Source organism: Mugil cephalus, chromosome 6 (assembly GCF_022458985.1).
Source record: "Mugil cephalus isolate CIBA_MC_2020 chromosome 6, CIBA_Mcephalus_1.1, whole genome shotgun sequence".
NCBI classification, from domain to species: domain Eukaryota; kingdom Metazoa; phylum Chordata; class Actinopteri; order Mugiliformes; family Mugilidae; genus Mugil; species Mugil cephalus.
The window spans coordinates 22,757,178-22,783,192 of NC_061775.1; the positions used below are offsets into that span (position 1 = coordinate 22,757,178).

General features: G+C 41.9%; 2 protein-coding genes across 2 annotated transcripts; one reads left to right on the forward strand and one right to left on the reverse strand.

Moving 5' to 3' along the window:
- Positions 1–19,137, reverse strand: LOC125009703 (cytosolic phospholipase A2-like). The gene is made up of 20 exons (XM_047587872.1): positions 19,025–19,137; positions 18,809–18,926; positions 17,178–17,299; positions 16,128–16,209; positions 15,844–15,992; positions 15,438–15,551; positions 15,106–15,143; positions 14,516–14,660; positions 12,974–13,110; positions 12,200–12,422; positions 11,895–12,009; positions 10,215–10,352; positions 10,035–10,124; positions 8,544–8,609; positions 7,551–7,681; positions 7,319–7,430; positions 6,552–6,736; positions 6,270–6,459; positions 4,982–5,139; positions 1–2,474 (listed from the first exon to the last, which is right to left on the reverse strand). Exons 3-20 carry the CDS (start codon positions 17,193–17,195, stop codon positions 2,331–2,333), a joined length of 2,235 nt encoding a protein of 744 aa, XP_047443828.1. The 5' UTR covers positions 17,196–17,299; positions 18,809–18,926; positions 19,025–19,137; the 3' UTR covers positions 1–2,330.
- Positions 19,138–20,030: 893 nt separating this feature from the next.
- On the forward strand, positions 20,031–24,286 carry ptgs2b (prostaglandin-endoperoxide synthase 2b). Its single transcript, XM_047587490.1, has 10 exons — positions 20,031–20,177; positions 20,350–20,466; positions 20,562–20,705; positions 20,839–20,982; positions 21,233–21,414; positions 21,506–21,589; positions 21,676–21,922; positions 22,159–22,445; positions 22,543–22,690; positions 23,223–24,286. Exons 1-10 carry the CDS (start codon positions 20,117–20,119, stop codon positions 23,627–23,629), a joined length of 1,821 nt encoding a protein of 606 aa, XP_047443446.1. The 5' UTR covers positions 20,031–20,116; the 3' UTR covers positions 23,630–24,286.
- Positions 24,287–26,015: the final 1,729 nt, after the last annotated feature.

Genomic DNA, 26,015 nt, shown 5'->3' on the forward strand with positions numbered 1-26,015 from the left:
TGAATTATCTCTCATTTTATTAGATGTTAATGCTGCGCCAGTTATCATACAGTTAATGATCACAGGTTTTTATGTACACGTGTTGATAACCCAGTAACTGACCTTTTAGCATCTTGTAACATGTAAACATTTTCAAATATCATAAAATGTAATATATATATAAAAAAAAATACTAAAACACTAATTTCTGTTCTCTATGTTATTTTAACCTCATGCTAACGTGAAAAATGCAAAAGTGTGACGTCATCGCTCACAGATGTTGATCAGTTATTGTTTTGATGTGCGCAATATTTTGACATTTTAGGAAATACACTTTTAACCACAATCCTTACCAAAAACACCAGCCTTTTTTTACATGGATGTGAGCAGCTAGCATCTGTGTAGCTAGCTAAAACCCATGATTGATACTTCTGTGACTGCGATAACATAAAAATCTGAAAGCAATTTGGCAATTTGAAAGAGGATTCCAAGAGGATTAAGACCTGAACTTGCAGCTCCCTTGGATTTATAGATCTTTGGAGGCATCCGGGTCCAGCTTTAATGATTTAATTGACTCACGGCGAGAAAACATCTCTAAAAACCTTATGTAAACAGCCCAAATGTTAGACAGCAGATGGAGGGCAGAAACAAAGCAGAAAGAGAGTAAAATAACTTCTTATATCTTGTTTCTTAAATGCATTATTTTAATTTATCGTTTATTTTGGCAAGCCAAAATGATTTTGTTTCCTCAATCCCCACATACACATACACAGACATAATACCGGTATCATTCTGCTCGTGCAGGTCGACACAAACTGATTGAAACTATTTCCCAAAATGTCAAAGTATCTCTTTTTAGAGGAAACATAAGAGGATTCGACAATGCTACCTAAAAACATTAAAGATCCAACAACAACAACAATAAACCCAACAATAAAACAATAAATGAGCTAAAAAGGCAAACCGCAATGAGTTCTTGGTCATGAATCCCTGCAGCGACACTGCAGAACACTTTTTTTTTTTCTCCTCAGCTTTTTCGCGATAACACAGAAAAAAACATGAGTACACAGGGGTCTGAAAAGGGCCTCGGTGTAAAATTCCACTTCTCTGTGTGCAGCCCTCTGGCCCCCGCAGGTGTAGGTGTAGTGTGTCAGATTCCAGGCTTCCGCTGCTGCAGGTGTAGGTGTAGTGAGGGAAAATTCCACTGAGGGGCCGGCGCTCTCAGCTGGGAGCGGGTCTCGTGATCGCAGACGCCGCTTCCGACTCTTCCCCTCACTCTGACTCAGCGTCCACGTCAGGGTCCTTGCACCGCGAGCAGGGCCCGTGGAAAAAACAAACCGTATCTAAAAGGCACTCTGGACAAGGAAAATAAACACACCTTTATGCTCATGGAAGAACGCAAAAGAGAGAGGGGAAGCATGAGCGTTTCCATGGCATCGAGTTTTTGTTTTTCCAAAATGGTGGCTTTAATATGGGACACTCCCTTGCAGGATAGCAGGGAGTGCTCCTTCCCTGTAGGTGGGTAAACATCTTTGAGATGTTTGAGGTATCCAGTGGGGGTGCACTCGGTGTGTTTAGGAGTTGCCATCAAACAAACCAATAGTTACGAGCTCCTCGTCCATGGTTTCAAACAGGATTACGTGTTTAGACGAGCCATCCGGTGTGGAGGGGGGGGGGGAGCAACGGGGTGATTTGCATGATGTGTAGTTGCACGGTGAATATGGAAAGAGTTCAGCAAACAAACAGCTACATTCACAAAGCAGCATGTCACACACAGAAATCAATAGGAAGATGCAAATGCTGACAGGCATCCAGGAGCCGAGAATGAAAAATGTTCACGATGCGGCAAAAAGTGAGCAAATGCATAGATTTCTTTCAAATATGAAAAAAAAAATAACTGAAGTGATAGTTTGTGAAAAGGATTCAGAAACAAAATCTTGTGTTGACTGTGATGGTAACAGTCAGTGTTTAGTAAGTCAACTTTCAACATCCAGCCTTTCTCACACCCAGCAGGGTTAGCGAGGATTAGGAGTTTGTGATCAATAAACACAAACTGTCACATTTGTGCAGAAAAAAAAAAAAAGCCAGACGCTTGAATCCACCCATAAGGCTTCCACCTGTAAACATTCTCCACAAAAAAAAAGCCCTTTAACAGACAATTATCTCAATTTGTATCCCAGAGTTTAGCAAAAAACCATCACGACTAAAAGTATAAAGAGAAGAGATCAGCGTGAAAGCGTTTTCCAAAAAGAAAAGGCTTCACTTTACGGGGAAAACAAACAATAATCCAAAAAAAAAAATAAAAAAAAACAAAAAAAAAACCCAAAGTCTCAGTTACAAAGTATTATTTATCATTTCCAAGGTGATTCCAGGTTTTTAGGATCTCTTTTGAGAAACTTCTTTTTCGGGATCTCACTGAGGGAGAAGGGAAGGGAGAGGCCTGAGGGATTCTCCTTGCGTGACACGATGCACTCTTTGATGGCTTCTTTGATGACCTGCAGGGGGAAACAGTAGCACTTTAAATGTATGAAAAATGCCACAGCGCACAAATCGATGAGTCATTGACTTTTAAATGTGATTTTTAATAGTTTACCAAAGTTTTGAGATGAAACAAATTTTTTTCTTCAAACTTTGATCTCACAGCCGAAAGTGCTGCATTACTCACAAAGGAAAGGCTATGACACAAAGTGTTTATGCAAGTTCTTCGGTCATGGTACAGTGACAGAATGATATGGAAGTGAAAGAAATAACACAGAATAAACTGGGTGCGGTGATACCTTCCTGCTTCTGCTGCCAATCTACCCGCACACCTGACACCCATCTGGAAATCAAGCTCCTGCAGTATAACTAACGCTGCCCTTTATTTCATTCTCCGCCACATTGTTCTAATTCCACCGTTCCAGTTCTGCTCTTACTCACTTTGAATATTTTGTTCCCACACCTTGTACCTCTAAATGTCAAACTCAGTCATCTTTCTCTCGTTTGTTCTGCACCGAGTCGTCCACTCTGCTCTTCCTGTCTGCCTCGCACTCGGCTTTGAATCACAACCAGCTCAGATCACCCAGACAGCAGTCTGATGCAAGCCTCCACTAGTAAACATTCACATGATAAATGAATCGCTGCACAATGGCCACAATGCAGTACATAATGATAAATCATCTGATGGTTGTTGAGGTTTTTTTTTTACTAAAAGGTGCAAACTTGAACTTGATACTAGAACTGCAGTAAAAATCCAATGTCAGACATTTTTAACATTTCACAATTATTCTAAATATGTTGTATTGTATATGGGTAAACAGTAGGGATGGGCACTGATAATAGCACCAGTGCTGACGCAAACGGCAGTAACCAGATCGCTTCATTGTTTCATTTTGCTTCATTTTGGTGTCATTGGATTTTTAATTACCACCCTCCTAGCTCTTTTTATTTCCTCCAAGAACTGTAATGTAAATAACAAAAAAAAAAAAAGTCCCACATGCCGACTCTACACGTGTGGCGTCACGTCAGTTTTTCACCTGCATGGATTGAAGTGAACCTTCAAAATGCCAAAGGAGAAACGGTCACAAGTTTGACTGTACAGTCCTTCACCTCAAAAGATGCAGACTCTGCAACAAGCGCTGGAAGGAGATATTGTGTAAGGGAGGGAACACCTCGAATTTGACTCAATATCGGATGACGCAGAATTGTTTTTAAAATCTCTGCCTGTGAGACCCCACCCATGTTATTTAAATTAATATTCTGTTCAACTTACACGTCACAAAAAAATGCCTTAAAAATAAATTCGATAAATTCGACACTTTATTCATCTCAAACTGGGAAATTTCAAATCCCTATAAACAGTATATTCTTTTCATATATTCAGGCTAAGACCATTACGAATCTGTTTTCAGGTTCGTTCTTTGGACATAAGAGCACATTCAGAATCTGCGTCTCAGCAGTTTTTGGTTTTTATGGCCGTTTGTGACCCAGAACCTCTTGCCTGTTTACGCTCGGCTCTGTGTGCTGTACACAGATCAGCCAGTCAGCAGTTTGCAAGACGGAGGGAGAAATGCCCAGAAGGAAAAAAAAAAGAAAAAAAAAGCGCCCAATCTCTCGTACGAAGGAGAAATGTAATTTTAAACGTTACGAAAGATTGTGTAGGTCAACCGGTTTACGTCCAAATGTTGCGACACCAACATTTTCCAGATAGAATGAGGCTGTGAACCTTGTGTGCCTGATGTAAACACTGTAAATAATTTTAAAATAATTTAAAATAATAAAAAATTACTGCATATAAACAGGAGTATTAGTGGCACATTAATTTTCATTAGCAAACAGGTTCATAGAAGTAGTGTATTTTTTCAAAATAAAGACAAAAAAATCTTTTTTTTGCATGTACACATAGGTTATATAACATGTACACATAGGTTATATAACATGTACACATAGGTTATATAACATGTAATTACTGAGAGGCAGCATGAGTTTTCTATTTAGAACCGGATAAATGACCAAAGTCTGTTGCTAGGCAGCTTTCTAGTACAATAATTACATCCGACGGCTGCCATAACGTCACGAGCGTGCGCCTGTTCTGACTATCCAATGAAGTTGCACCACATTGAAATTAAACTCGGGGGAAATGACTCGACCACTACTTGGTGAAAGTCCGTCTGACCTCGCACGCTGTCATGCCTCATGCGAGCGAGTCAAGACTGCTACCCTGCCATCCGGTCCTAGCCGGGCATTGGGATTCAGAATTTTTGATGTTGCACAATAAAATAATCTGCGTAGTAACGACACAAAAATGCAAAAGTTCCCCTCTGGCAAAACTCCTGCGAAGGTAGATTAGCAATGAATGGATGAGGAAGTGGATGCACGTAATCTGTTTGAGCAAAGTCATGAATCACTTTCTAATCTCCTGATGAACTTGAGTTTTACGGACATGTACGGACGTCACTGCCGAGTTTATTTAGAACCTTTATCAGCGCTTTATTCGATGCATTGGAATTGTAAAAGAACCGACCTCCAGGTTGTTGAGAGTGTTGAACTCCATCAGATCGTGAAGTCTTGTGAACGCCTCGTTGGAGTACTGGAAGTTGAAGGTGGAGAAAGGTGACTCGGGGTCGTCAAAGATGTCAAAATCTGCCAACTCCTTCTCCTTCTCGGTTTCTCTGGGAACCCCTGCGAGAGAAACAAATAAAGAAGGAAGTTAAATAAAAAAAAAACAACAAAATCCAGATCCGCAAAAACTGACAAGCAGCTTCTAAGCATTTCTGCAGTTTTTGATCACATCGCATCATCTCCACCACCGCCGGGTTTGTCTATCTTGGTTTAAACACTGAGAATTACACGCTCCTTCCCGACTTTTGAAGCAACAGTACGGGCTGGTTCGCATCCAAGGTCGAGAACAAACTATGCAAACATTCAGAAGAATGCAGATCGTGTGATTTAACCGTGAGAGAAAGGCCAGATGTTGATGTGAGCCTAATCGACTGCAATAAAACACAGTGTGTTCCAAGCGAACTCATTTATGTGCACAACCAACTGAGACAGAACAGAGAACAGAGGCAGTGAAAGTGCATTTCCACAAAAAAAAAGGAAGGAAAAAGAAGGAAAAAAACCTGGAATCCACTATCCCTTACAAAAGCGCAGCTTGGACCAAAACCAGCTCAATATTCGGAATATTTCACTTCAATCCTTTGGACTCATCCTGGTGAATCAGAGTCCAGGGAGAAATATGTATGCGGTAGTGAGGTAATACTGGAAGTCCATTTATGGTGTAAGTCCTTCAGGCGTCTTTTGGATTTAAGTGCCCTCATGTAACATCCATAAACAGACCGCCGAAGTATGTGGGCAGCGGCCTAGTGAATGTAAAGAGGCGTCAGAGGAGATGAGGTTGATAGCGTGTCTTTTTTGTGTTGGCCTCTGATCTATGGCTTGTTTATAATTCGGCGCTCTCCCACCGCGGTGAGAGATTCCCTACCAGCACCTGGCTCCTTGAGGAACCATATTTCACTCGAGCCAGGTCATAAAAACCCCTCAACGCGGTGTGGTCCACTCCTGCGTGTGCGCACGGACGTCCACACACTGTTTCCGACAGAAAAACCACAGCTTTTTTTTCATCGAGGTCACTCGCATGAGGGTCCGACTTCAAAAACCGTCTACGGTTGAATTGCACTGCGCAATTTCGAGGAAGGGATGCCTCATGTGCCACGGCAGTAAAATTACATTATTACAATAATACACAGAGCCGCTCTGGGGCACATTTTCCTCCCTCACACACACACACGTGCACGCATGCGCACACTAACCGGGAGCTTTGAATTGTCTGAAGTTGATGTTGACCAGGACAAAGTGGATGACAGTCGGGCAGTTCTTTTCGCCTTTCTTTGGTTTGAAGACGTAGCATTCCTTCAGGCCCTCGCGGTCAAAGACTTTGGGGTCTATCTTGGGGAAGGGGAGCTTGTTCATTCTAGCCCACTTCTCCGCCAGCAAAAGCTCCTACGTGCACATATGAGAAAGAAAAAAACAACAGGTCTGATTTTCTGTGTACATTCGCGTCGTCTAAAAGCGTCTAACAGTCCGGTTCTGACCTTGAACGGAGGGCTGGAGTCGCTCGGCCGCGCAGAAAAGTCGAAGGAGATGATGAGGTTGACGCCGCGCTGCGGCCGCAGGATGAGGGGGTAGGGCAGGTTGTAGGTCAGGCCGCTGTCCACCACGTGGATCTTCTTGCTCTTCACGTCCAAAGGCTCGTAAATTCGATCAAACTCGTCCGGATCTGTGGAAAGGAAATCACAAAAAAAAAAAAAATCAAATAAATGATGCAGGAACAGGGGAAATACTACACAGATGACTCCCCGGCTCATTATTTAGTATTGAAGGTTTTAATTTACTGTTTGTTCGATGTTTGTTTGTGTCTGTACGCTTCCTGCACACTTCCTGCACAAAACTATTTCCGTGAGCGGCCGAAGAATCAAATGTTTTTATCAGCGGTTGGTGGAAACCAAAAACAGAGTTAAGAAATAACACAGCCCTGAAAAGCTGAGCGTCTAAAACAGGCAAACGTTCACAAAATCTATCGATCCATCTAAATGTACTATAAAATCTATTAAAAATATGACATTTGGTTAAAGTAGTGCAGAGAAAATATAATGAATTGCTGTTTGATACACAGCCCTGAATGTTTCAACAAGCTGATGAAGAAACAGGGTATTACAGACTTCTTCTGAATCACATATTTCAGTTTGATTCCTGCCACTCTGCGTACACATGGGGCTCTCGAGAAATTCTGCCCTGCCCTACTTTCCTTTTTATTCACTTCTGTAAAAGCAGTAAAGTGTGAATCATTAATCTTCCTTGCCTGTTACGGCATCCACCTCTTCTTCCGGCACGGGGGCGTGGTACGTTATCTCACTGACGGGAGAGAACGGGATGCTGGTGTTCAGGTTCAGGCCCAGCATGAAGTTATGTACCTGGAAAAAAAATAAGGGGTTGATAAGGGGATTAAGAAGAAAAGATGCAGGTTGTTGCGAGTAAAAGCACATTTTATATGTGCTGCTATGTCATTTAACGATTTAAACACATCGGAGTACCTTCCCTGCCCGGCCCTCTCTGGTGTTGAACAAGGCAGAGTCACTGAAGAGGGAGGTGAACATTCGCTGAACCCAGCTGGCCTGAGCCGTGCGATGATACTCCTCTTCTGCTTCCTGGTTTTCTGTTCCACCTGAACACCAGAGCGGTGAAAAATGAAATTACTGCAATGCAAACATGCATTACGAGAATAATGCAATTAATAATCCTCCTGAACTGTGTCTCTAATATTCTTTAAAATAACTCTGCTTGCAAGCTCGACCGAAACTTCTGCAAACGATTACCATAAATTGAACGCGTCTAATTTAAACGCCTCGGCTGTTTCTTCCACATTTTACAGTTTCTGGTTCATCCAGATGGTTTATGGGTTAGTGTACAATACGTTAGTCATTCAGTCGTTAGTTCATGAGCTATTGGAACTATCTGAAGCAGCTCATTTCCCTTAAGGAAAATCTGATAAACCATCTTGAAGAAGTATAACCTGTCAATTGAGTTAAAAGAAAAAAAAGGTATGTGTGCAGAATAGCTGCAGATGCAAGTATTTTACAGTAATGTACTGTTAATATGTTCCTGGAGGAAGTTTAAAAATAGAGATGTGCTATACTTAACCAGTTTGAAAATTACTTTTGCAGTATTCTACCATCCACCCACCCATTCTTTCTTCCTCTTTCTGTATTTCTATCTGTGGTTTCCTCTACAGGAAAAACTAAATAGATATCATTAATATATTCTGCAGTTAAATACCAATTAACAGGGTCATGGAAGTCAGAACAAAACCAAAAGTGGGCCAAAAGAGTTAGAAGTGAAAGCCTTCTTATCAGCACTTTTAACCACAGCAGCTGCACTGAAACTGCCCTGTCACGCCAGAAGATGCAAACGCCAATACTCGCGCTTTCAGACATGTCAGGGCGTCGACTTCCACCCCCCCCGACGCGTCAAAGTGTTTCCTGACACGATCGAGAGGACGCGCGCTCACCGAGACGCGCTCTCCTCACCTTTGCGAGGCTCGTCGTCATTGTCCAGGCTGTCCTCCCCAACAATGTGCTGCGGTTTGATCTGCTCTGTTGGCACACAAGACAGTTTACACGCTTCAGGTTTTTGAAAGGACATTGTTGATTTATAACGTATCTAAACCACACCCACTTCAGCTCAGCTGACTCTCAGAAACATTCTTCAATTAGGTGGAAACCTCCCGAGTGTGGCGAAATATGTGGAGGTCACCCAAAACGACTGAGCTCAACCAGAACGAACAGTCGCTGAGATGCCAGAATGATAACAGGAAGCTGATACCGTCCCACTGTTGTGGTAACATCAAACAAACACACATACACACATGCTACATATTTTAAATAATGACCTAATAGAGAGTAGGCTATTTTTGTGACACGCTGACGTCAAAAGTGTTAGAATTCAACCCTTGCCGATGGCATAGGACGGGAGTAAGATTTGATTTTGAAATACGAGGATCTCATTTGTGACTTGGTCAGAGTAGGCGGCGGTAGTACCATGGAAGCTGTTTTATTCGTGGATCAACAAGCCAACACAAAGACGTTATCTGAAAATAAACACCTCGACAAATACAAAGCACCCATGACTAAAGACACACGTCACAGATGATGCAAATCTGAGTAATATCCATATTTACTACATAGATTTTAGATTCTAGAATATCTTTTTTTAGGGTTGTTTTTTGTTTTTTAGACTAACATGCAAAAATGGAAAACATGAACATCAAGATAATTTTCTGTTGCTCATAAGAATTTTATTTGATGGGCTCCCTAATAGTCAACGTAATAGTCGACACAAGTCTATTGGCTGCACAAATTTTGATTAATCGGTTTGTAGCAGGAAGTGGAAAAAAAAAAAAAAACTTGGCCAATTCACATATGAACAAACATCACATAATCACTTACAAAGTTGGCCCCTGTGGTTAATTTATCACAATCATGTGTGACAGGAAACGTCAGCAGCACACCGTGGGATCTAACAACTTACGAAACACGGTTTATTATCTGAAATATGAAAGCAGCTTAATGTTATCTACTTAGCACGCAAGTAGAGTCACTGATTGGAGGTTTGTGCAACAGACTGAACACAACATTACCCAGACAAACACCATGCATAGAAGATCTTTGGTCTTTGGTTTGGTTTCTTGTGCTTTGAATACCACGCTATGAGGTAGCACAGATCATTTAATAGAAAATTTGCATGAAGATTATTTATGAGGCCAAGCCTCTTTTGCTAATTTGGTGAATGCACAATTAAAATTTGACCCAAGGCTGAGGAGCGCCCCTGCTCGTTTAGGACGGGAATTTGATTTCATTCCTCATCAATTCATCCCATAAATGTGAAGCTAACGTGAATGACAAGATGTTAAACAAATAAATGTGTTCATCCAGTTCCACAAACAATCAAGAAACGACAGGAAGTCGCTGTACACTGTCGTGTCGCAGAAAGAGATGGAGATTTATTTATGTTGTTATTACCTAGTTCCTCCTCCATGGTGCTGCCTCCGACCGTGTCTTTGACGCCCAGAACTCTGTTGAACAGAATGGAGAAGGCGCTTCCCCACACACCTGACACACGTAAAAAGCACGTTAAAAAAAAAAAAGAATGAAAACCACTTTATTCTTTAACTGCGCGTTTGAAATTTCAAAACATCCTACCCATCAGAAAATGTAGAGGATTTTCCTCGTATTTCTTCACAACCGTTCCCATGAAGAACTTGCTTCCGAACAGGTCGGGGGTCATGAAGGTGCCGTACTTTGCCATCCCAATCTCGTACGGGCTGAACTCCACCCAGTCTGAAGGTTAGGAATGTCAGTGTTAAAGTCACAAAAACTGAGCACTGGATTACTAAAACTTTAAATTCCTTGTAACTGCAGTAATTGCACCGATCAGGCATAACATTATGACCATCCTAATGTCGTGTAGGCCTTTAGTGTCTTTGTGTGTGCGTCTGTGTCAGGCTGCATCCTGCTGCCATCAAGGAGCGTCAATGCAATGGTGTGTGGGTGCCTGGTCTGGTGTAGGTGGGCGCCACATGTCTAAGTAACATCCACGCGAATGCCAGGTCCAGCACCGAATTGTCACGAGGTGCTCAATGTTATTCACGTCTTCAGTCATTGGGTCATAATGTTGTGGCATGTCGATACATGAAAACATGAGACCTATTCTTAAGCAGTGAATATAAGATGACTGATAGTCAAGTTGTCAGTAAGACCTCAGAGCAAAATTTAGCCCCAGAGCCTACGATGGTATTACTGAGGCCCTACCTGGAATAAATAGCCATAGTGTGAGCAGTCTTTTTTACAGACACTATATACCCCAGCTTGAATGTAACATGTCATTATGACGCATTTGCGAATGCTTTCACATTCGGCCAAGAACCACACAAAAGCACTCACTGATGAGTGCACATCAGAAATACTTAAACCTCTGCAACCTTTTACATGATAAAGGACTTACAAATGCGCAGGTTATTTTACAACTGAGCTATACTCAGGTGTTGTTTTTTTTCCACTCAGCATAAAGAACTTTGCGGATTTTAGGTAAGAAGAGATTTTCAAAAGTACAACTGCCCTAGTCAGACTATTGAAGACCTAGCAAGTGTCTCCCTGAGTTTAGGCGTGATGACGTGAGCTAACAATAGAAAAACTCGTAATTCTAGATTGGGAACAAGGCCGGGCCTCACCTTGGTACGTATTAAAATGTTACTGCGCAATATTATCACTTCATGCACCAGAAATAGCAAAGAGCGTGTTTGTGGCCGTTTGTTAAGTGGGATCTATTGTCTTGACACCTACACCCTAATTCAGATATTCTGAAGAAGGATGTCTTTGTGCTGTATTGTTTCTTTTGGCTCCCGTCTGTGTGCTTTTCTTTTCATTTCACTTCCTTGCTGTCCACTAAGTGAACAGATCATGGCTTCATTAATCTTACTCGTATGGGAATTTTGATATATTCTCTGTTCATGCGGTTGTATATTTGTGTCCGTGGCGCTGAGTCACAATGTACCACCAGTGAGGAAGTTGTGCAGGACACAGCACTACCTCCAAGTCCGTCACCACCTTGTGCACAGTTCCTTTACACATACATATTAAGTAGCTCTGATGCCACCGCAGAGACATCACGAAATGACAGCCACTGCGTCACATCACATCCTCTCTGTAGTAACTGAGCGGCACTAGGAGGAAGTGCACTGAAGCCACATTTGGTTATTTTGCATGTGGTGACACTAATCTCATTATCTGTAGTTAACTATGCAAAAACATTCTGTGAAGACCACGGGGTTTATGCTAGAGGCAATTTCAAAGAAGTTTACAACAAAAAAAAAAAGCACTCACCTGCAAACATCAGCTCGGAAACATCTGGTTTGACGTGCAGACAGGTGAAAAGAGGAAGAGGACTCTGGGCCTGGTTGACTTTCTCCTGGATTTCGCTCAGCTTGATATCCATTCTCTGCATGGAGAAAACACTCGCGGGATGACATGCGGTATCCTCATGCGGCATTTGAAAGTGATGTAAATGACATGGAAATGGTTTCCACGTTTAAAATGGAAAAGGAGGAAATAAAAATTGACGCGTCTGATGCGCCGAAGAGATGAAATTACATGCAAAGAAAGTTTTAAGACGGACATCGGGCTCTTACCGCCGGTATTAGCGTCTCTCCTATGAGCATACCGAAGATGTCGGTAAAGGTAACAGGCTGCCCTTGGGCCTTTTTGGTCCACAAGGCCTGGATGTAGTTGGTGATGTGTTGTGGCAGCAGCAGCCTCAGCGGGTTACTGCTGACTCTCTTCATCAGCTCACTGTTGATGTCCTTCGGGCCCTTATTTGGAAAGTCAGGGTGGGAGTAGAGACTGGACATATACCTACAGCCATAAGAGACACAGAAAAAGACGCAGCCCAAATATCAGTTTAAGATAAAATGTCGTCAAATTAGTTGTGACAGGCTTTAAAAAAAAAATGATACAATGACGCACTGTACTTGTAAGGAAGTTAAAAGTCGCGTAGATTGAAATAAGCCAGAGGTGCTTTGCTTGATGACAGCTTCATACCAGCAGAGGAAGGCAGGGAAGTTTGCCAGAGCTCACTCGCCAATAAAATACAGAAATCTTGCAGTGACAAGTACACGGGCCAAGAATGCCCATGCATGACTTCTTTTTTTCTTCCCCCTCTGCCATTATCTTGAGATCACACAGCTTATAATAGCAGTTATCTTTTTTATCAAGCAGCAAAAAACAGACTCGTTAATCGAACATAAATATATTGGTTCTTTTTAGCTGCAGCATAGCAGTCAAAAATGAGAAGACAGCCATGTCGTCTCTCTGCGCAACGCTGAGTAATAAAGAGACGGATAAAAAGAGGTCAGAGAAGAACGAGTCGAAAACAGGACGACGAAGAAGACAAACAAAAAACGGACCATGTGGATCCGGAGAGGCCGGCGATGTATGTGGCGCAGTCTAGCACCCCAGACTCAAACAGGGCCTTCATCACGCCCGAGAAGCCGACCATGGCGCGGAAACCGCCTCCCGAGCCGGCTATGGCTATCACTGGCACCTGCAAAACACACATATGCACGCAAGGTTGAGAGTCATAGTGGGAGGACAGCTTGATCGCATCATTGCCGCTAAGAAACAAGCTGCGAGTAGGAGTCTTGAATGCGCCCTGGTTCATTCTTTCAGCTTGAGTAACTTCCCTCCGGCGCACCTATGCTCGTACCGCTCGTTGCATCAAGCCTTTGCAACATTTTCTTGTACTCTGAAATTTTCAATTATTTCATAATTTTCATTGTGCAACGTTCTACAGTCTGCGTTTATGACACGGTCAGCTATGAATATTTCCATAGTTTTCTCTGTGAGGGAGTTAAGGGGCTGTTGTAGCATAGTGGAAAGCAGTAACTGGATATCTCATTCCTCTGGAGCTTCCGGCACATATTAAACACAAAAGCAGGCCTGGCTGGAGATTACGCGAAGGGCATATAGCCAAAACCACACTCTCTGGAAAGATAGCTTAGTATAGGAAATGGGAAAAGTGCTTGGGACTTTGTGACGCTTGCCGTTCGCTTGTGTGAAACAAAAATAGGTTCAAGTGTTATTCTAATCTGAGGACACGGTGTGTGGAAAGCTGCATCACAGTTATGAATTTAGCAAGTCAGCAAGTCTGTAGCAAGCGTGGTAGTGAGAGGTGTTGAAATGCTCTATGAATGGCAGAAGACACAGGAAGTGTGCATTTTTGTTGGGTGGTGAGGCCGCAGTGGAGGAGTGAGTTCAGTTTAAAGGGGCACTCCACCCATATGTGAAATTTACATTGGGAAGTATGTCAATGCAATGACTTGAGACTACACTCCGGCAAAGCGCCGCACCAGTTTTTCATACTCGATGTGAATGTACAGGCCACAAGAAGTAATTAGGAAAATCTATCACTTCTGCAAATGGATAATTGGCAACACTGCATTACAGCACCTATGCTAAGCTAAAGCTAACAGCTGCACAGCTGGATTAGGACAATGCCTGGACCGATTTAAAAACGCTTTTTCTCACTTTTTCAGAATTTCACATGGCGGATGGGGGGGTTTTTCAGTGCCACTGCAGAACAGTGTGTTAGATGCACCGATCAGGCATAACATTATGACCTCCTTCCTAATTCTGAGTCTCCCTTGTGCCTCCAAAATGGTTTTTGACTCATCAGATAATGGACATGGGCCTTCTGAGGGTGTTAGTGGGAGCCTTTGGGTGCTATGGGTTGAGGGAAGGGGTCTCTGTGCGTCTATAGGATAAGAGGACATTGATAAAAGACAGCAGCTTACCTTCAAGCCATAAAACAGTGGAAAGAACTAACCTGACTGATATTTAATTAATTTAACCCAGAATAAAACAACATTAAAACTGTATGCTTAATAGTAAACATTATGTGTGCCAGAGTCTCTGCATGCTAGAACACGAGGCTGCCTCTAGGTTCCCACCTCCTCTGGAGAGCTGGGGAGAAACCGAGGCTTCTCCATGTCGAGCAGCTTCTTGATGCCGAGCATCACTCTTTCCCTGCGGGTTTGTCTGAACTGCTTCTCTTTATCGCACAGGGCCAGGCTGAACCGCAGATCCAGATTCGTACTGCAGGCACAAACAGCAGGAATAAAGTTTAATTAGAAATCGACGGACAGAAAAGCGACGATGTCGAAACTGAAGTCTAGGCAAGATAAGATCTGCTTCGGGGTGATGTGAAACAGAACAGTTATGACCTCTCATCTGTTACTTCTCCTTCACCTTCTCAGAGTGACTAACGCTTCAAAAATGTGAAGTATGTCCTATCCCTCCCACTAAATACTTTGAAATAATGACATGGGAATTATCTACATCTATATATATATGCACTTACAGAAATTTAACAGTAACTGAGTCATTTGACACTTCTGAGACTTTATTACTGATCTACCCTGAGGGAGATTTGTGGGTGAAAATGTGGTGCTTCTATGGAAATGACACATACAACCGGTACTAATCATTATATTTAAATAGTTAATTATACTGAAGCTTGGTTTTGAAGGGCGATACATACCAGATCTCCAACAGCATCTCTAAGTGCACTTTGGTTGCCTGTGAAAATCATTTTAATAACACGTGGTTACTGCACAGCAATCTCTTATGAAGATCTCATAAAATAAAAAAATAATAATCCTTTGTCACTGTAGAGGTTCTCTACAGCTCCAATGGCAATATGTATTATTATATCAAATAATAAGCAGACATGTGCCAGTTTCCTTGTAATCCATCGGTTAGTATTTCATTTCTTTGGAAACTGCAAGATTTTTAAACAAAATCGCCTGTCAGTTACACACCACCTGTACATCAGGACATATCCAAACTAGTAAAGGGATTAAACGGTCTCACTTTGCCGATGAGGAACGTCTCCGTCTTTGTCTGGCCCACTTTGAGCTTGGTGATGTCGAAGGAGGCCGTCCCAAGTGTCTCATCCATCACATAATTGGCGTCCATTAACGTTAACTGGTTGGAATAAACATCAGCAGTTTATGGTTAAATGCATTAGTGATTCTAGCTCGTGTTTCCTGTTGACCTAAATAACCAGATGTTAAACAATGATTAATGTTTATTTTTTTATCCAATTTTCGTCAAATCATCCTGAAGGGTTAAAACATGAGTCAACCCAGATATGTTTACGATACTAGCACGTTCTGTCGTCATCTAGAGAAATGTTAAGCTGCGGTTGTGTGGGCTCGGATTCTGCTAAATCATTGCTCGTCATCAGGCACTAGGCAAAAATAAACGCAGGTCTCACCTCCAGGACGTTCTGCTGGTTTGGGTCTAGAATGAAATGAAACGTCTCGTTCCATTTTGGGTTGATGTTGTTGTCTATGTGCTTGGTCCTCTTTCTGCTCTCCGGTGCCGTCGGGATGAACAGCTCCACGTAAGGATCTGGAGTGTCCACTGTGCACACAGACACACACACGTGTACCTTGTGAGGTGCAGTCAAAGACATGTGCATAGATAGAGTAGCAGTAGAAATAAAAAGATTCAGGTGAATATGAGGCAAAAAAAAGAAAAAGCTGCATTCAGACTCACGCAGGTCACCCAGTGCTCCCTTTGTGACGCTCTCAGCTCGAACCACCGTCACTGTGAACTTGTGAGAAAATTGCTGTTCCACCTGCAACACGACATTTGTTCAGGTCAGCTTTGGCTGCACTCTGTCTCGTGGGAAAACTGAGTACATACTATGCGTGGGGATTTTTAGTTCTCTTTTTAGCTGTGTTCACACTTATCAATCATAACGTTGTCACAGACTTTCAGCAGTTAAAAGCTTTTATAAGAACAGTCTTAACCTACTGTAAAGAACCTAACATAGGCAGATTAAATCTCCTTTCCGTTTCTGCGTCGTGCGAATAAACCACATCTTCTTTCCCTCTGTCCCCCAGTATTAATTTTCTTCAACTGAGCCAACATTTAAGGGCCGGTAGAAATCAGCATCCATACATATTTGGACTGTAATAATTAATAAATTTACAGAGTGAAACCCGTGTTGCTTTTAAGACCAGTTTGCACCCACGTCTCTGCCAGTGTTCAGCGATATCAGGTCTTAGTTCAAACACAGACACTTCTGAAGGTCGGTCATCTGTAAACAGTGATCACTTCGTCCTTCACAGATATCCACGTCTGATCCCGCGTGTGACAGTAAGAACAGAAGTTGTTCCCTTTCTTCTGTGTTCGTATCCTGTGTCATGCTCATTCATCAGGGACACAGGTGGCTTCAGACTACTGATTGTTGGTGATGGTCTGTTGCACACACCTACTTGTAAAAGGCTATTTGGTTTCAATTAGCCATTTCCAAACTGAAATGATATGAACGCAGATTATCTGATACTAACATTTACTGCTTTAACCAATCTGATCCATTAATATAGCCTTGATACTAACTCACTGTGTTCATAGCACTATATATTTGCATATATTTTAGTATTCTATTTATTTTTTTTACTTGGAGCGATAAAAAATGAAGCATTATTGAAAAACCAACCGACTGTGTCATGACAAAACCCAAAGGAATCTCGTCAAATCTGTTTCAACTTGACTCTGCTTTTACAGGGAAATAGATACCTACAGGAGAGAAATACTCACAATTATATTGGAAGCCATTGTTTTGCCAGTTAAAGTAATCCTCAGGTAAGCCGTCACCAAGGTATGAACTTTTAAATCATGAGAACATCTTCTCTCAGTCACAAACCGAAGCGTTTTCGAGCCTGAAGGGAAGAAAGTGACCATCAGCGCAAATGCAATTTTAACACTTGACTGTGTAAATACAAAACAACAAAACACCCGAGTAATGTGTGACGCTCGTGAATTAATAAAAAAACTTTGCAACTTTGCAAGAAAGGACTTTGCAACTACCAGGAAACAACCCAAGAAAGCACAGGGATCTATGGCTTTGAGCGGTCACATCCTCAATCAACCGCACAAAAAAGTTACTTGTTGAGTTGACACTTTTGTAAAAAAAAATAAATAAAAAAATTAAAAATTGCTGCTTTAGACATATCAGTGATGTCTGGACAAAGCGGAAGTGAAGCCACAAAGTCCGGAAATGAGGACTGAGCCTGAGACTGTGTGTGTGAATACCACATGCATTTATAAGGGTGACACAGCAATATTCCAGTAAAGTGAGATGCATCTATGCGATTCATAAGCTTGCGTGTTCTCTAACATCCTGAATAGTGAGATGCATTTCCAGGTGGCACAATGTGACTATTTTTAGCAGCACTAGCACTTTTACTTTCTAATGCCAGAGCATGCACATTCTTGATAAGGGATTTGCATACAGGACGCTGGTGATAGCGTATCAAGGTCATCGAGCCTTTTTCTCATCTGTGCACCAAAGCGTAACATTTATGGGAGGGCTGAGAGCACGTAGAGAGAGTCTGTGTGTTCACAGCGGCGGTCACGTACTTTGCATCAGTGGTCCAACTTTTAAATGTGCCAGTTCATTCTGCCCTTGTTCTGCTGCATACAATGAGGGCATGCACGCTGCAGAGTGCTGTGCCAACACAACCCAGACACCTCGCAGCACCAAATTTTCATATGAGGATGTAAAGTGTGCCAGAAACACACTCAGATGCAAAGCAGCCTCAGTAGTTTTTTAGCTTTGTCAAAGGCACGCAGGCTCTCAGTGCACAGGTGTACACATGAGACATACAAGGCAAAGGTCGGAAGCATTTTCCAAAAGCATGCTAATTTTACAGATGAGAGCCATTGCAGTGACACCTCTATCCAGATGATCACACACAAAACTTTTCAATCGGGAGTATTAACAGGTTCTGCAAGATTCTTACTAACTGGAACACTGAGTAAAGATGAGACATGGTGGTATGGCAGTGAAACATGCAATAGTGGGTAATGCTACCAGATAATGTAAAACAATAGAGGTGACTGGGAACGCTACAATTTTGCCACAATTCAAACATAAAACATGATAAACTGTGCGTAAAGGATCAATAAAAAAAGACTTCTTTTGAGCAACTAGTTTCCACTTGTGCGTCTTAACTTTTAATACTAATATTCATAAAGTAGTTATTACAGTGTTATTGATACATATGTACGTGTTTAGCAGCACATTTACAGTTCCCCTGTCCTCCTCTGAGCTTTCAAAAAGACGCTGTTTAAACCACCGCTTGACGCTGGCACAGACCGACTCTACACATTCCTGTCCAATCTGACATGACAAAACAACGACAACGTATGCAGAAGATGCAACTTACCTTCACGGAAGCACGATATCAACTCACAAATCCTGACATGTTGATCGAGCGTACCCTTCCACCGCGGATTGGGAGGTGGTTGGCTCAGCACGCACACTCAGGAAGACGGTAGTTTACGCTTTAAGTAAAAGCAAAACAAATGCTGGCTTACACAAGACGAGACTCGGATGAATCTTAACTGAAGTTTTGGAATCTTGATTAGGATAAAATATTTACCAATTTTCCAACGAGACTCGGGTTTGGGCTCCGCCGATGACGCGACTGACTACTTTTAAACACCTCTCCAAATGATCGCCAGTACACGATCACGGCCACTCGAGGGCGGTAGGAGCGCTCTGCCCCTACAACCAAGAGATGCCCATACAGGATGATTTCAGTCATACTAATTAGATTTTCTTCCCTTCTCACAGAAATTCATGAACAAGTAACCAATAAAATATTAAAATGCGTCTCTCTCTCTCTCTCTCTCTGATATATATATATATATATATATATATATATATATATATATATATATATATATATATATATATATATATATATATAAATATCTATCTATCTATCTATCTATCTATCTATCTATCTATCTATTTGATAGATAGATAGCGGCGGAATCGTTTTGTCCAAGAGTCTCAAGATAACAGAGAACATATATGTTACCAGACATAGACATAAGAATACGAGTTAAGGAAAATAATAGAATAAGATAAAAAAAATAATAATTATAATAATAATAATTAAATAATCTTAAAGATGTGTGAGAATGAGGTGGTAAAGTTACAAAAAATATACTGAAAATATACAGTCCAATCTACAAATCTCCAATCACAGACATGAGATATACAGACATTTTAAAGTGTCTCAGTTCGGATCCAAAGTGTCTCAGTGTATAAAGTGTCTTCTGTCTACATATATATGTAAATATATATGCGTTGTTTCTTTATATTTGTTACAGATTTCTCCCAATTATTCCACAAATACGGCAGCAATTGAACTTTCTTTGAACTACTTGGACTTTTTTGGGGTGAGTGTGTGTGGGGGGGGTGGGAGGGGGTGCTTGTGATAAATGCACCTTAACGTTTTCTACTTAATGAATTCCGCTGTGGAATATTTGGTCTGTAGTATTTGCTCTGTGTCATTCACAGAATAGGTAGGAGGGCCTGGTTTCTGTGACGCAATCAACCTAGTTGTATAAATGCCATCGCTCCTCAGGTTTCGGAGAGTAAAATTTTCAGCCTCAGACAGGAGCTGCGGCGTAGGAGAGGAGCGAGAAGGAACGAAAAGAGGATCTGACGAAGTCTTTGGAACATGAATATATTCACATCAGCGGTTTTCCTTTTGGTGCTTGTGTTTCATCTCTGTGAAGCTGGTAAGTTCATGGAATAGAAGAGAAAGTCTAAGACTTTAGACTTAGATTCTGTTTCTGGGTTTTAGGCAGTTTTTTTTTTTTAGACAGTTTTTATTTTTATATTATTTTGTATTAAAATATACTGTATCAACTGTAATTGTTAAGAAAAGTCTAATACATTTGTCTGCTCCAGGTAACCCCTGTTGCTCAGAGCCATGTCAGAATCGGGGCGTTTGCACAGCAATGGGTGCAGACAACTATGAGTGTGACTGCACACGTACAGGGTTTTATGGACAAAACTGCACAACGCGTAAGTATGAACGGCACATGTGAAGTGAATCTAAAAGTAACTGTGTATTGCTTGTGGTGAAGTGAACTCACTGGACTTCACTTCTCTCTTCACAGCTGAATTCCTCACCCGGTTAAAAATGTCCCTGAAGCCATCACCCAACACCGTACACTACATTCTCACCCATTTCAAGGGCTTCTGGAACATCGTCAACAACATCTCATTTCTCAGGGATGCCATCATGAGTTACGTCCTGACATGTGAGTGTGTTTCGCCGACGGCAATGTGAACAGATTGGACTAGGAGCTTTTTCTTTTCACAGCAAATTTAATAATTAGTGCGACAACCTTGTGGAGTGTTTATATTAAAACAAACTGTATTTCTTCTCTCCAGCCCGCTCCCACATGATTGATAGCCCTCCAATTTATAATGCGGATTATGGTTACAAAAGCTGGGAAGTCTACTCCAACCTTTCCTACTACGCGCGCACACTCCCCCCTGTGCCAGAGGGTTGCCCAACCCCTATGGGAGTTGTAGGTGAGTCCTTTTTGAATCCCTTTCGAGAACCTGTTTTGTCAGATTCTTCAATACTGAGAAAGAGTGTCTTGGTGCCATTACATCACAGAAAGAACAGAATATCAAAGTATCAAAGATTAAGTGAGAACGTGACAAAACTTGCTCCACCAAGGCAGGATTATAGACATGAAGCCGTTATAATTCTCCTTTCTGTTACAATGTTTCTGCATTATAGTATGCTGACCATGATTTTATTTTTTTGAATTTCCAGGTAAAAAAGAGTTGCCAGATATTAAGGTTTTGGCTGAGAAGCTCCTCATGAGGAGACAGTTTATCCCCGACCCACAAGGCACCAGCCTGATGTTTGCATTCTTCGCCCAGCACTTCACACACCAGTTCTTCAAAACTGATATGAAGAAAGGACCTGCTTTCACCCTGGCTGAAGGGCATGGGGTGAGTACTGCGGATTTCAGGAAAAATTAGCCAAGGAGGGAAACTTTCGCCACATGAAAGCTCATTTTAATGGTGTGATTCCTACTTTTAGGTGGACCTCAACCACATTTACGGAGGCACCCTGGAGAAGCAGCACAAGCTCCGACTCCACAAGGACGGCAAGCTCAAATATCAGGTAAGAGACGAGACACCAGTTCGGTCGAGCAGATGCACCTTCAGGCCGCACACACACAGTGTCTCACAGTTGCGTCTACTCTGCAGGAAATCGACGGAGAGGTGTACCCGCCGACAGTGAAGGACGTGGGCGTCGAAATGCACTACCCTCCTCACGTCCCCGACTCTCACCGCTTCGCCGTCGGTCACGAGGCGTTTGGCCTGGTCCCCGGCCTGATGATGTACGCCACCATCTGGCTCCGCGAGCACAACCGCGTGTGCGACGTGCTGAAGGAGGTCCACCCCGACTGGGACGATGAGAGGCTCTTCCAGACCTCACGTCTCATCCTGATTGGTAAGAAATATTATCATCATATTGTTTTGGTTACTGTGTGGCGGTTTGAATTTGAGGAAGTTTAACTTATTGTGTGGGTCAGTTGAGAATATGAGGAAGAGAGTTTACTGAAAAGTTTCGTTTTTCTGTTTAACATCATAAAGAGGAAACTTTTTTTGCTTGGTGTGACTTTTTACGCAATTGATGAACATTTATGATATCTGCAATGTATTAAATACAGTCAATGTTTCCTCTAGGTGAGACCATCAAGATTGTGATCGAGGACTACGTGCAGCACCTTAGCGGATACCACTTCAAGCTCAAGTTTGACCCCGAGCTGCTCTTTAACCAGCGTTTCCAGTACCAGAACCGCATTGCATCAGAGTTTAACACCCTGTACCACTGGCACCCACTGATGCCTGACAGTTTCCACATTGAGGAGGCCGATTACAACTACAAACAGTTTGTCTTCAACACCTCGGTAGTGACTGAGCATGGCATAAACAACCTGGTGGAGTCATTCAGCAAGCAGATCGCAGGACGGGTAAGAACTGTTCGTCTAGCACCACTTGGGCATTGTGATTGTTAACACTGCTTCCACTTCGGAGCTTAATAACTCACCATTTATTCGCATTCTTTAGGTTGCTGGTGGCAGAAATGTTCCTGGACCTATTATGTACGTGGCCATGAAGTCCGTAGAGCACAGCAGAACGATGCGTTACCAGTCCCTTAACGCCTACAGGAAACGGTTCTCCATGAAGCCCTACAGCTCTTTTGAAGACTTAACAGGTGAGGAGACATTCACCACCACTCCATCTGTACATGGAAATGATGATGTCAGACGATTAGGAGAGGTTACTTCATCATTTAAAGACGTGACATGAACTATTGCGGGAAGATGTGGAATGAATAACGTGCCCGAATGCTGGAGAGCATAGCTCAGGTCATAGTTTACTTATTATTAAGGATGTTGCTTGGACTCAGCTGCCGAGGAGCTTCGGAGGTTAGGTATTTATTTCCGTGACTCTCAAGAACCAGATGATCATTTCGTCTTGAGCTAATATAAGCAGGCTGTCATCACAGAGAGAAAGATATAAACAGATGGGAGAGACCTCCTGCTTTACAGGAGACTTTAATTTCTCAAGAGAAGAACAATTATTGTAGGCTAAAAACTAAACGTGATGCACGCATAAAGAAAATAGGTAGCTTGTTTATGCCTTTGTCTAATTTTTATCTTAAAACAGCCGGATTTGAATCAGAGCCACAAGTTTTGAGGAGCCAGACTCTTGTCTAAAACTGTTTCTTCCTTTGTTTTGTGCAGGAGATAAAGAAATGGCTGCAATTCTGGAGGAGCTGTACGGGCACGTCGATGCCGTGGAGCTGTACCCGGGCCTGCTGGTGGAGAAGCCCAGACCTAACAGCATCTTTGGGGAGACGATGGTGGAGATGGGAGCCCCTTACTCCCTCAAGGGCTTGATGGGCAACGCCATCTGCTCCCCGGAGTACTGGAAGCCCAGCACCTTCGGAGGCAGCGCCGGCTTCGACATCATCAACACCGCCTCCCTGCAGAAGCTCGTCTGCAATAACGTCCGGGGTCCCTGCCCCGTGGCGTCCTTCCACGTGCCCGACGTCAAGGAGACGGGGTCCATGATCATCAACTCGAGCACGTCACGTGGCAGTGACATCAACCCCACACTCATTCTGAAAGAAAGGACTACTGAGCTCTAATTAAAAAAAGAAAAAGAAAAGAAGAAAGATTTACGATTTAGGTTATTTTTATATGACTATTTATAAGTATTTATTTTTGTATTTATTCTATATTTATAGCATAACATGAGGAATTTTCAGACCGGATTTTTTTGTATGTCTAATTTTGTAAACGTGTATGTTTCAGCTGTTATCAGGAACGAATATCTGTGGTTGTGTTTATTTATTGAAAAATTAACCGTATTGTAATTTATTGTTAATGTAATAACCTCAGTTGCTGCAACTTAAATACTTGAAGATTAGTTTACAGTTTCAGCTAGTAGTGTACGTTACACTCCTAATGTTTCCTAAGATTGACTGCTGCACCGTTAAGGTTCATGCATGCTGTTGTCCCTTAACACAACAGTTATGTGCAGCTTTTTTACAGATAGTGATACAGTAACTCGGTATAGTACTGATAATCACAGTGAACTTATCGACTGAGCTCGACTGCCTTATCCGATTAACATACTGTAAATTGCATTCCTGTTTTGATATTGTTTTCCTGATGTCTTTTCTACTTCATTCTGTGGGTAACTTGAAAGACTTGCTGCTGTTTGCATAGTTGTTCTACATAGAAACTGTGTAATTTGATGAACTTGAAATTGCAAATGTGTTGCTTATAATGCTCTCAGTGCCTATGGATTTCCAGATTTTGACTTTAATAAACGGTACCATGAAAAGGTGCTCCAAAAAAACAAAAAAAAACCTGACACTGTTGTCATTTGCATTTTGGGACTTTGTGTTTTCATAAAAACTATGAGGCTGGCTTCAACCCCAGAACCAGGCAACCTTTTACTTTTACTAAACCACTTGAAATGAATGCAATTTAAAATATTATTTAGTTAATTTCTGTGTAATTAATTCATCAATATAATAAAAAAATAAAAAATAAATTTAAAAAAATAACAGCGACCTGTCTCTTTGTGTTACAGTACACTGTTAAAATCAATGTCAAATTTTCTTTATTTGTCTCCCGTATTGTCTTGGACAAGAGGGCATTGCTGCAGTGCAATACAGAAAACAATACAATAAAAAATAAATAAAAAGTTAAAATCCCAAACACTTAACTTCCAACCTGGCGTTATACTTCTAATCAGTTTAATCTCATTCTCCTTATCAATCTAAGTAACATTCACATAAATGCCAGGTTCAAAAGTTTCCCAGCAGAACATTTGTATTGTCACAAGGTGGTCAATGTTATTTACTTCACCTGTCTGTGGTTTTAATGTTGTGGCTGATCGGTGCACAACATAATAGAAATTAAATAGAATCTGCAAAAATACTGACAATATCTACTATTGTTTTGCGTTTCAAAATTCAGAATAGTTGCAGTTCAGTCCAAATAAAGTCTGAACAAATAACGATTACCATCTCATCTCAGTCTAACTGCTGGAGTGCATCTCGACCGTGAGATGAAATCGGGATCAAAACCTGTGAATATTTCACCCGCTCCACTCCTTGCACGGTCAAGAGCGGACTTGCGCATTCCACCTTCATGCGGGCATGTTCTCTCGCCGCATGTATGAACATATTTCCATCGGTAGTCAACAACAGATGCCGTTGCGGATTAACAACAGATAAATCAGTCATGATGGTGATTTACATGCAGCGTTGAAGTCGACCTGAGCTCATTGATCGTTATTTTTTTATCCCCTCATCCTCTGCACACACACACACACACACACACGCAAGCACGCAAACAAACATACACGGCGGCCGCCTTTTGCTGCTGCAGAGATTTCACTTTTTAAAAACATGTAGAATCTTGCCATGCTCAAGGAGATATGAATACCGCGTAATCTCCCGCCTCTCAGATAAGCAAAAAGGAAACAGTCCAGAGGGGGGAATTCCTCACTCAAATTTTCCAATGTTGTTGAAAAGGAAAGAATTTTATCAGTTAAACTACACGAATAAGAAACTTAATCTGAGCTTTGTGTCCTTCAGCTGCTTGGTGTTGACTTTGGATTTGTAACATACACTTTGTGGCAATTCCATTGTGGTATTGCGGCCGTTCCTAAAACTTTCCAACATTTGGGTTTAACTTTGCCGGGAAGGAATACAGCATGGAGTGAAACGCCTGTTTTACTGTATATGAGGTGTGAGGGGGGGCGATCCCGGTCCAAAGGAGTCCTGGAAATGTCGCGGCGGCCGTATACGTTTGAGGTGTAATGATGTTAGTAATGTTTTGTTTTCTACTCATATCAAAACAGACATGGTGGAAAGAATGTTGACGTGACTGGCAGCAGTGGCCGTGGTGATCAGGGTGCCAGGCATCATCCCTTCTAAACACAGACAAAGATGGGGACAAAATTTTCCCATGCATTCACACGTTCCTCACAGCTGATACAGTGCACATCTACTCTCT

Excerpts from the sequence above, each read along its gene's own strand:
- LOC125009703 (XM_047587872.1), bottom strand. Across the intron at positions 10,125-10,214 it reads TCCTCTACATTTTCTGATGG|GTGTGTGGGGAAGCGCCTTC; the intron begins GTAGGATGTTTT and ends TACGTGTGTCAG. Across the intron at positions 6,737-7,318 it reads AGAGGTGGATGCCGTAACAG|ATCCGGACGAGTTTGATCGA; the intron begins GCAAGGAAGATT and ends TCCTTTCCACAG.
- ptgs2b (XM_047587490.1), top strand. The coding sequence starts at position 20,117 with ATGAATATATTCACATCAGCGGTTTTCCTTTTGGTGCTTGTGTTTCAT. Across the intron at positions 21,415-21,505 it reads CCCTGGCTGAAGGGCATGGG|GTGGACCTCAACCACATTTA; the intron begins GTGAGTACTGCG and ends TCCTACTTTTAG. Across the intron at positions 22,691-23,222 it reads CTCTTTTGAAGACTTAACAG|GAGATAAAGAAATGGCTGCA; the intron begins GTGAGGAGACAT and ends TGTTTTGTGCAG.